The sequence below is a fragment of the Rissa tridactyla genome, chromosome Z (genome assembly GCF_028500815.1).
Source record: "Rissa tridactyla isolate bRisTri1 chromosome Z, bRisTri1.patW.cur.20221130, whole genome shotgun sequence".
In the NCBI taxonomy this organism is placed as follows: domain Eukaryota; kingdom Metazoa; phylum Chordata; class Aves; order Charadriiformes; family Laridae; genus Rissa; species Rissa tridactyla.
In genome coordinates this window covers 49,774,077-49,785,237 of record NC_071497.1, presented here as the reverse complement: position 1 = coordinate 49,785,237, position 11,161 = coordinate 49,774,077, and the positions used below count along the sequence as shown (strand labels likewise).

Below are 11,161 nucleotides of genomic sequence, written 5' to 3'. Positions count from 1 at the left end.
CAGGCAGCGAGGAGCCACGGGCAGCCATACTGCCATCACACAGCCACAGCACGGAGAAGCGCCCTAGCGGCTCAGACCCGTCCTGCCATGGTGGCACCCCTTAAAAAAGCCGCCGGATTTACGTGACCGCGGACAGGGTTAACCTGCCATCACCCCCCGCTGCCTCAGTCCCACCCGCTCCACCGCCGCCCGGCAGCCGCTGCGCATGTGCCGTCCGCCGCGCAGGCGCCTTCGCCGCTGGGGGCGGCCGCGCCTGACGCCGGCGTCCGCGTCCGTCTTCTGGCGGGGAGCGAGTGGGAGGTGCTGCTGGAGCCGGCCGGGACGCTCGGTGTGGTGAGGCAGGTGAGGTGAGGGGCGCGGAGCGGCGGGAGGCGGCTAGTACTGGCCGTATGGGTCCGCCTGCCGCCGGGGCCGCCGCCAGCGCTGAGGCGGAGGGCGCAGGATGCAAGGCCGCGCCTGGCGCGGGGTCCGGGTGGCGGCCGGGGAGTGGTGGGCGAGGTCTGTCCGTCCGTCCGTCCCTCGGGGCCGCCGGCGTCTGTCCGTACTGTGCTGGGAGGCGCCGTGGGCGCAGCGGGGCGGGCGGCCCCGGCGAGGCCTGTGGGGGATGGCACCGCCGCGGGGGCACTGGCCAGCAGCGAAGTAACAACGCCTGGTGCTGATACGCTGTTGTGTTTGTTTTTTGTTTTGGGTTTTTTTTTAAATTTATTTATTCTATTTAAACTGAGTTATTTTGAGGAGTTGCGAAGCGCTGTGCGTGTGGTGTGACACAGAAGCCGTGGGAGTGTTTGCAGGTGTTCTCGCCCTGCTGGTTTGGTAGGAGCACCGCCTTGAACCAAGAGTTCTTGGCAGTGAGCAAAACACAATAAATATGGGAAATGTGATCTCACGGCTCCCAGCGATCAATTTCTATTATTTAGCTTAGCTTACCGTGTCATAATTACTTTCGGTAAATGGTATGGACCAGATGTGAAGGTGTAATGCCATGACGACCCCTCTCTGGTTCTGTTGCATTAGTGGTGCTTGTCCTTCTTAGCATTAGGATGTTGTATTGGGTTTGCATGGCATGGTTTTGGTAGTGTGTGAGCTATAGGAGTGGCTGCTGTGAGAAGATGCCAGAACCTTCTCCTGTGTCCGAAAGAGCCAATGCCAGCAGCTCTGAGACAGACCTGCTGCTGGCCAAGGCTGAGCCCATCAGTGATGGTGGTGGCACCTCTGTGATAACATATTTAGGAAAGGGTAAAACTGCTGTGCAGCAACACCTGGGGGAGAGGAGTGAGAATATGTGAGAGAAAGAGCTCTGCCGTCACCCAGGTCAGTGAAGAAGGAGGGGGAGGAGGTGGTCCAGAGCAGAGATTCCCCTGCAGGCTGGGGTGAACACCATGATGAAGCAGGGTGTCCCCTTGCAGCCTGTGGAGGACCCCATGCCAGAGCAGGTGGATGTGCCTGAAAGAGGCTGTGACCCTGTGGAGAGCCCATGCTGGAGCAAGCCCCTGGAAAGACCTGTGGACCCGTGTAGAGGAGTCCACATTGGAGCAGGTTTTCTGGAAGGACTTCTGACCCCGTGAAGGACCCACGCTGGAGCAGTCTGTTCCTGAAGGACTGCACCCTGTGTAAAGGACCAATGCTGGAGCAGTTTGTGAAGAACTGGAGCCTGTGGGAAGGACAGTCTCCCATGGGAGGGACCCCATGGTCCTCCTGAAGCAGGGGAAGTGCATGACCACAACCCTCATTCCCTGTCCCTGTGCTCTGCTCATGGTGAAGAGTTAGAGAAGTTTGGAGTGAGTGAAGTTGATGCCAGGAGGAAGGGAGGGGTGGGGGGGAAGGTGATTTTAGATTTCTTCTTATTTCTCATTATCCTACTTTGATTTGATTGGCAATAAATTAAATTAATTTCCCCAAGTCAAGTCTGTTTTGCCCATGATGGTAATTGCTGAGTGCCTTTTCTTATCTCAACGCACGAGCCTTTCATTATATTTTCTTCCCTGTCCAGTTGAGGAGGGGGAGTGATAGAGCGGCTTTGGTGGGCACCTGGCAGCCAGCCAAGCTCAGCCCACCATAGGCGGTTACCATTCACATTAATTATGTTGGGAAAACAAGCAAGGATCCCTTTCTTATACCTTGTCTTTTTAAAATTAATATTTGCGTGCGCGCATGTGTGTTGGCGATTTGTTTGGGTTGAGTGGTTTTTTTTTCATCTGTGTGGTTGATGGTGTAGAGTGTCTCTTCAGCAATGAGAATACGAAAAATACGGCTTAGGACAAACAACTGAAAAAAGATGTTAGGAGAAGTGAGATGGAATTAGTTACAGCTTAACAAGGTAGGCTGCTAAGGTGCATGGGATAAGTTTTGGGATGTTAAGTAGGCAGTCTGCTAAGACCAGCTATTTTGAGAGGGTCCTTTGTAGTATGTTAGGAGAGGACTACTGTAAGAATCTGCAAGATTAATTATTCACTTTCACAGCATGCCTGTATTATTTTTTTATTTCTGGAGGCAAAGAAAGGAGAAAGAGCCGCTCATGTGGAGCTTGCTTTGGGTATGGATGGATTTGTTTCAGGGTGGTGCCGCCTCCTTTGCAAGGGCTGTGTTTTGTTAAACGCTAGTGATCTCTGTCAGTTGCAACATGGAAATAAATTATACAGTGCTCTAAATTTTTAGTGTTAAAGAAGAGCCTGATAAGTGGGTTTTTTGAGACAGAATGCTGTCCCAAATGTTGTAAGCTGGGATAAAGCTTGTCAGTATTTTTCAAGGCTGTTGTTGATAGGCTGTAGGACCCCCTTGCCAGCTCTCATGAGCCTGGCCCTCCTTGTTTTTGTGGTAAAAGACAGTAAAAAATAGGAAACACTACTGCTGTTGCTCTTCCAATTCTTGGGATTATTGTGTGGAAACTGTGCCATTCCGAGGAAGGAGAGAAAGGGACTACAAGAAATAGTGATGCTTATACTTATTTACAGAAGGGGATTGGCAGACTGATAAGAGTCGGCAGTGACCATTGTTCGTAAAGGTGAGAAAGCAGTTGTTCAGGTATTTATTTTTTTTTTTTAAATAATAGAAAGTGGTCTCCAAATTAAAGTAGCTACCAAAACTGAAGAAGGGGGGGGGGGGGAAAAACCCTGACCTTTTTGTTTTATTTCTTTCTTTTCACAGTGTCTAAGTCTTGACCTATTCTTAATAGCTTCCATGTCTTAAGTGCCAAAAAGCAAGACGCTGGGTTAAGAAAAGGGTGTTTGTTTTCTGTTACTAACTGCAGTTTTAGGTAGTTCTGAGGTTCTGTTTTAAGACATACTTGGAATTTTCTGCAATGATTTTGGCTATCTTTTGGCTCTGCAGTTACTACCAACAGCAGCTGTGCTTCTCCAAAACATGTTCTTCTTACTGTCTTTGTCTCATTATATCATCTCTCTCAGATTGCACAAATGATTGTATGATGTTTCCGTGGAGTTTATTTGCTATTGGGAAGACTGGAAATGATGCTTTGAGGAGTGGGATATAAATGAACACATAGCATCATAGGGAGGCGTACCCATCTCAAGAACGCATTTAGCAATTCCTAACCATTTTCTGACTGAAGTCTTAAACTGCTAAGTTGGGTTGACCTCCAAATACCAACATGAACGTTATGTGGAAATACATCTCTTCAAAACTTTCAAAGAACAGTAGCGACTACCCTTTGACTGGATACCACTTCTTTAAAGTTTTCCTTTTGGTGGTTTTTTTTTTTAAATCTGCTAAATGTTGTCTGTGAACTTTTTTGTCTTTTCTCAGAAGGGTGAAATGGTAACGGTACTCTGACAACATTGCCAGTAATCATCTTTCATGATCTGTTTCTTCAGGGTTGCGAAGTCAGCAGAGAGAAACTTAAGTGTTCCAAATAATCCATAGTGAGAAAACAGACTTATTTTTTCACAGGTTAATAACTATGAAATCATATGCATAGATTAGGGGAACTACAAAATAGCATTTGATGTTTGTATTTTACTAATGTGAAACAATAGCATTCAACAGACTAGTTACAAAGACATATCCTGTTAACTCTATATTTGAGATAATAAAGCTTTCTGCTCTTTGTACACATGCAAAATCCCTGTGAAAAATAGGTAATAAAACAATTTATTAAAAGTAAGCTTTATTCTCTTTTTTCTCTTCACAATACTTGAGCATTAAATGTTTTAGCCTACCTGTATTTTATAGCTTCTAATTCTTTTATGTAATTTATAAAGAAAGAGAACCCTTTTTAGTATTACACACGTAATAATAGGCAAATAGGCTTAATACTCCTTTAGTATGGACAGAAATGCTTTGTTGAATGATGATGTCATTGTGATGCTTGAAGTTCTTTTTGTAGATGAGGGTGATGGCGTTGGATTTCTAGCTTGTCAGGTTTCCAATACAATGTGTTTTTTTTAATGTGCTGCTCAAAAAATGCCATTAGAGTTGGATGCAACGGATTTCTGCATTTTTTTTGCGATGTTTTGCAATTGCATTGCTATCTAAGCTTTGTGGCAATGTGCAGGGTGACATCTTTATTTTTGATCCATCAGGTTCCTAGTTCTAAAGATCAGATCAGAAACGATGCAAGTATCTGTTCAACTGAGGATGCAGCTTTCTCCCTCCTTCTGCAGTGAGATTTTATTTCCTTGTGGTAGCTTTGGTTGTAAATGGCTAGAGCCCAGAAGGAGTGGGATGAGGAAGGCCAGCAGCAGAGTATAGACCCTGAACTTGAGGAGAGCAGACTTTAACTTATTCAGGGGATGCTTTGGTAGAACCCTATGAGAGGTAGCTTTGAAGGGTGAAAGAGCTCAGGGAAGGTGGCAGAGCTATACGTACAGCATAAGGTGCAAGTAAAGACCATTCCAATATTCATGAAAGCAACTAGATGTATTGAGAGACTAAACCGTGTGCTCCAGTGCAAAGTTGTCAGCATACAGGAGGCGGAGGAGGAGCAGTCTGCAGAGGCACCATTTAGAAGCATTGCTTGGGCATACAGACATGGTGTTAGTAAAGCCAGAGCTCCGTGTGAATTTAAACTTGAAAGGGATATCAAGAGGAGGTTCTACTGTTATGTTAATAGTAAAATGTTGAACAAAGAAAAGTAGAACGTTTTTGTGGTGCTAAGAGAGCTGGCTGATGCCCTAGCGAGGTTGCTCTCTGTTAATTTGCACAAAGTCATGGAGATCTGCAATGACTATAGAAAGGCAAATGTTGACCCATTTTCAAAAAAGGCATAAAGGTCAGCGCGGAGTACAAGCATGTCAACCTCACTTCAGTCTGTGGGAAGATCACGGAGTGGATCCTCTTGGAGCATGTTTCTGGGCATGTGGAGGAGGAGGATCCAGTCGACTACAGGACAGTCACTATCACTTCAGTCCCTGGGAAGGTTGGGGAATACATCCTTGTAGAAGACATTTTTAAATGCAAGAAGAACAGGGTGTGATTAGGAGCCATTGGCATGGATTTACCAAGGGCAAATCATGTCTGCCTGACCAACATTGCTTCCTACAATGAGGTTACGTGTGCTGTGAGCAAGAGGGGGGCAGTGGATGTTGTATATTTTACCAAGACCTTTGACAAAATTTTCCATTGTCTCCCTGTCATCAAATTGGTGAAATATGGCCTGGGTAAATGCACAGTATAGTCATTGGAAAACTGGCTGGGTGGTTGGGCTCAAAGAGTGGTGATCAGTGGGGCAAAGTCTATCAGACTGGCAAGTAATGGTGTCCCACAGACATCAGTAGTGTGTCCAGTGCTTCATAGTGCTTTCATTAATGACATGGATGACGAGGTGGAGTGCACTCAGCAAATTTGTGTCTGATGCCAAATTCCAGAGAGCATTCAAAGCACTAGTAAATCAGGTGCTCTTAGGGAGCGGACCTGGACAGCTGGGAGAAATGAACCGATGGGAACCTCTTGCAATTCAGCATGGAGCAGTATAAGGCCTTGCATCTGGAATTAAATAACCGCATGCACCAACACAGGCAGGGGCTGACTATCTACAAATCAGCTCTACAGAAAAGGACCTGTCAGGGCGTTCTAATAGACACCGAGACGAATGTGAGTCAGCAGTGCAATGTGGCAGCAAGAAAGGTCAGCTGCATCTTGGGCTGCGTTAGTGAGAATGGGATGTCTGTGACCATGGTTGTTCCCCTCTGTGTGGCACCTGTGAGAGAGCATCTGGAGTGCTGCACCCAGAATTTGGGCTTCCCAGTAGGACACTGGTGCAAGCCCAGTAAGGGTCACCAAGATGGTCAGGGGTCTGGAGCCGGAAATGTACAAGGGGAGCCTAAGAGAGCTGTGTGTGTTCAGCTTGGAGAGGGGAAGGCAGAGGAGAAACGTTATTGCTGCTTGCAAGTACTTGGTGGGAGAATTCAGGAAAGATGGAACCAGACTATTCTTAGAGGTGCACAGCAATAGGATGAGAGGCAACAGGCACAAGCAGGCTACATACAAATAAAAACGTATTATATATAAATCAAAATTCCTATTAGGTATTAGGAAGAAGTTTTGGTTTTGTTTTTTGGTTTTTTTTTTGTTTGTTTTTTTTTTTTTTTTTACCACAAAGGTTGTTGAATATTAGAACAAGTTGCCCAAGGAGACATCCAGCATGGGGTTGGCTGGATGTGGCATAGAGCAAGCTGATCTAATCAGACCCGTTTTGATGAGGGGATTGGACTAGGTGACCTGTGGAGATCTTTGTTCCAACCTAAACTCTTGATACAGTGGTTCTTATTGGGAAAAGTAAACATGGGTATGGATTTACCAAGGAAAAATTATGCCTGACCCACCTGATTGCCTTTTCAAAAGGATAAATTAAATGGATTTGTAGACAAAGGGAGAGGGGTAGATGTCACTTACCTTAACTTGAGCAAGGCTTTCACCAGTGTCTCCCCCAGTGTTCTTGTGTCAAAGGTAGGTTGTTTGCCCACTGGCAGGGCTGCTCTCTGGACAGACTAGAGGAATAGCTGATGGGAACCTCAGGAATTTCAACAATGACAAAAGTGCTCTCTTGCCCCAGCCCTTACAGTACAGGCTGGGGATGGGCTGGCTGGGGAGCAGTTCTATGGAGATGGCCGTGGGCCCTGGCAGGCAGTGCACCAGACAGCATAAGCAGCGCACAGCCTGGGGAGCCAGGTTAGGGTGGGTTTTATCCCCTTCCTCTCAGCACTCATTAGACCTCATATCAACATGTCCAGTTTTGGATCCCCTAGAACACAAGAGACACTGACCAGAAGGAATGAATTCATGAGAGACCACTGAGACAGTGGGGCTGGAGTCCTTGCCCTGTGAGGAGAGGCTGTGGGACTGGGGCCAATTCATCTGGGAGGAGGGACAACTTTGGGGGTACCCAACAGCAGCCCTGGCACCGATGGGAGGGGGGACGAAGAAGACAAACAGTCCCTTTACCGCAGTCTGTGGCAAAAAAAGCTCAGGCTAGTGATGAAGAGAAAGCTTTTCTAAATCAGGACAGCTCAGTAAGGTGGTGCCCTCTCTGTTCTTGGATGTTTTCAAGCCCTGATTGGCCAAAGCCCTGAGCAACCTGGTCTGATCCCATGTCTGAACTTCCTTGGAACAGGAGGTTGAACTAGGGGCATCCTTAGGTCTCTGCCAGCCTTAATTATCCAATGATTCCCTTAAATTTCCAGACACACACAAGTGTGTGTAAATTTCCTTACGCACACACAAGTGCCTTTGCTGAGGGTGAATGATGAAGACTGTTTAGATGGTATTTAAAGTAGTTAAATTGCATTGATATAGCTGCTGCATTGTAAACATCTTCTAGAAGTTTAGTGCAGATTGATTGAAATGGAGGAATTGTTTCTGATGGGGGGGGCAATAGACTTCTGGTCTGCCTAGAATAGTTGATTTGTGCTTCTATTGAAAGTGTGTACTTTACTAATGATTCTCTGCTGTAGTTTCTGCTTTTAATATGAATAATAAAAACTACCTGGTGGCAGATAGCATATAATTCTGGTGTGTGTGTGTCAAAACTACACAGGAAGGAACCTTCTATCATTTTACCGCTTGTTAGGTAGAACTGGAAGGGTTTGTTCCTTGTGACTCTGTAGGTGTATACGAATAGGTTGAATGCATCTAGATCCACTGGAGTTATTAGACATGCTCAACAGATTTAGGTACATCTGGAATTGTTTGCTGTAGAGATCACATTTCTTTTTTAAAAAAAGAAAGATGTCAACTCTAGTTTAATGTGTTCATTTATTATATGGACACTTATTGTCTCAAAATGCAATTAAAACTTTTCTGAAACAATGCAAACCCACACTGACATCATTCTGACTGCAGTTAACAGTTGGAATTTTTTTTCTTCTAAACTTTCAGAAATGTAATTCATAACTATATGGGAATATTTTGCTATTTAACTGCCAGGAATTTATATTCATTGAGGTGGTAGCTATTCATTTTAAGTTTTCCTGCTGTGAATGGAATTTGTTATGCCACATGCTGCATTTGCATGTCTCCCGGGTTTAATTCTGTCTTTTTGAAAATAAGTGGCAAGATTCTGAATGCATCACACTGATAGCATGACTTGAAGTTGGAGTCCTGTGCATGTATATGTTTTCTCAGGGCTCATTGCAAAGTGCTAGGTTTTTAATTTTTTTAAAGGAAGCCATCCCAAGTGACAGGAGGTGTGTTTACAGTAAACTGAAATGTTTGAGTATTTGCTGTTAGCCATCAGTTTCACTGGTGTGCGACAAGGTAAGCTGAGTTCCGATTTCTTTCTGGTTTAGGTTCCTGTATGTTTGTGGGTGCCTGCATATTCCAACTTGTAGACAAGGGATTTTTTGGCAAATACTCCAGCCCCTAACTACCATTATTTACGTTGCACAGGTGGGTCTTTTGTTTGTGTTACTTCTGTTTTTGCATGAAATAATTGAAAGAAATATGGAGAATTTTGCATTTTAAATCGTGTTTTGGAAACTGTGAACACTCCCCTTGAGCTGTCCCATTTTCAAGTTGAGATACACTTGAAATGCTCTCAGAGTACATTTATGCTGTGCCGTAGGGAACTGTATATTTGCTTCAGCTTTAAGAAATGTTGATCACGCATTCTTTGTGCAAGACCAGTGAGTATGTAGTGTTTCTCGGCTTTAAGCTCTTAAAGCAAGGTGATATGGTAGACTTAGGAGGGGGAACAAAATGCTTTAATGTTAACATCAGGTGTTAAGTACAACATAAATCTAGTGTGTTGGTTTTTTTGGCAAATAGCATGCTTTCTTTCGTAGTCCTAAGTATATTTTTTTTTAATCTCACTTGCAGTGTCATATGACAGAGACAAAATGTTGGATGACATCAAGAAGCGGTTTGAATTTCCTAATGCAGTTATTCAGTCACAGGTAATTTTTTTAAAAGCATTAAACAAATTGAATTGTCTGTGGAAACCTTTGTTCCAAGGCCTGATGGCTGACTATAAAAAGGTGATAGGGAAGACTTTTTTGGGTTGGGGTTTTTTTTTTTTCCTCTCCAAAACAAAACCCCATAGAAGTAGGGTATTCTTAAGTTGCTCGCAAATGCTAATTGCCCTCTCTGTGTAACCCAAACATTGGACATAATTGCTCATCGCTGTAATGTCTCTGCAGGAAAATTGGAAACTTCCCATGACTGGAAATTTTAAGTAGGCCCAAATGGCTTTTAGTGATCCTGTGGTCTCGAGCAGATGTCATAAGTGGGCTCGAAGTGCTTGACAGTGCTTTATAGAACTGTCTTTAGGACTGATCTGTTTTCTTCCTGTTTGATAAGAGCTGAAGAACTACTGCAGACTTCTGTCATTAAACAATAACTGTTTATAGATCCACTGTGATCAGCAGACCAAACCGCTTTATTTTCAGATCTGTGCATTGGCTCCTGATCGTTTTCACCTGAAACTTTCTTATGTGCATAAAATTTATCATACTATTTTTAATGGACAGGAAGGAAGAAAGTAATAGGCTGTTTAAAAAAAAAAATACATCTTCCTTGCTTTGGCCATCTCTCATTTCAGTGTTAAAAATGTATCTCTTCAGCTGGTAACATCGTTGCTAACTCCCACAGTTTATTCCTCTTCCTTTTTTGAATTCAGGATTAAATATGTAGCGATTTGTTTGATGGAGTAAATTGTTGTGAATGCAGTCTGTGCAACCTGGTGTCTCTTGTCTTTTCAGTTGAGCTCAGTCTACATTAGTTAACAGTAATTAAGTTTGAAAGAGAGACACAGAAGTCCCCTTGCAATCAACTTGACATTTAGAGAGGAAATCATGTCCCTGAAAGCTAGAGTTTGTCGGGGCGGCCAGCATGCTGCTCTCGCAGCAAGAGTTCATTTAAGGTCTAGCAGTGTCTGTACTGCAGGACCGGTTGGGTTTTCTTCAGTGCGGAAGAATGTCCTCATGGTACAACTATGGCTGAAATGTCTTGGCTCATCACTACAGCTGCACATCATTGAATGTTACTGCTGTGTTTTGGTGGGTTTTTGTGATGTGCTTTGGTTGTTTTGCTGGTTTCCACTTATAGTCTGTGACCCCTGGAAAGCATGCTGTAATATTCAAACCATTGTCAGGCCAGGATTCAACTTCGTGACAGGTATCTTCTCTTTCTGGGACCAACCAAGGCATCTGCTCTGCAGACCACGTAACCTACATAGTGAAGTATCAGCAGTGTGAGGAACTTAAGCATAGTTTTGTAGGTCAAAAAGTTTTTCTAATCAATGAAGTGCTTGCAATGCAGTGGGCTAATATACAGTTTTGACTTTCCTATATAGCTTACTGCAAAATCCACTTTCTATTGATAAGCCCCTTTTCCAGTCTAATGAAAGTATTTTTTTCTGAAATTCCTTATAAAGAAAAGAAAAAGAAAAAATAATAGAAGATTCGCTTGGTAAGTGCATTGCATGTTTCAGTGTTTCAGTCCACATTTGTATTTTTAAAGGCAGTTTGAGGAAATTCGACATTCTTTCTATTAAAATAGAATGAGATGCTTAATTAGCATCTCATGTTCTTTAGAACTGAAGCCCTTACTCTTTAGAACTGAAGCATTTTTTTGGAGGACCTCAAAAATTTAAGTCTTATTCATCATCTCTGCCACAGAATAGCTTTATGAGGAGTACCGTTAACTTCAAATGCTTTGTGTACAGGAAATGAAACATTTCTGGCAGTGGGTATGCTAGGGGGTGTATGCT

The 11,161-nt window shown here is 43.9% G+C and overlaps 1 protein-coding gene across 2 annotated transcripts in view; it reads left to right on the top strand.

Moving 5' to 3' along the window:
- Positions 1-203: 203 nt before the first annotated feature.
- Positions 204-11,161, top strand: part of FOCAD (focadhesin) — a 118,227-nt gene continuing 107,269 nt past the window's right edge. The window contains exons 1-3 of one of the 2 annotated variants that reach the window (XM_054185048.1): positions 204-342; positions 8,742-8,841; positions 9,271-9,347. In XM_054185048.1, the coding sequence (XP_054041023.1) occupies positions 9,291-9,347 (57 nt within the window). In that variant the 5' untranslated portion in view covers positions 204-342; positions 8,742-8,841; positions 9,271-9,290. The remainder of the gene's footprint in view (positions 343-8,741; positions 8,842-9,270; positions 9,348-11,161) is intronic. The other variant, XM_054185049.1, reaches the window with a different exon arrangement.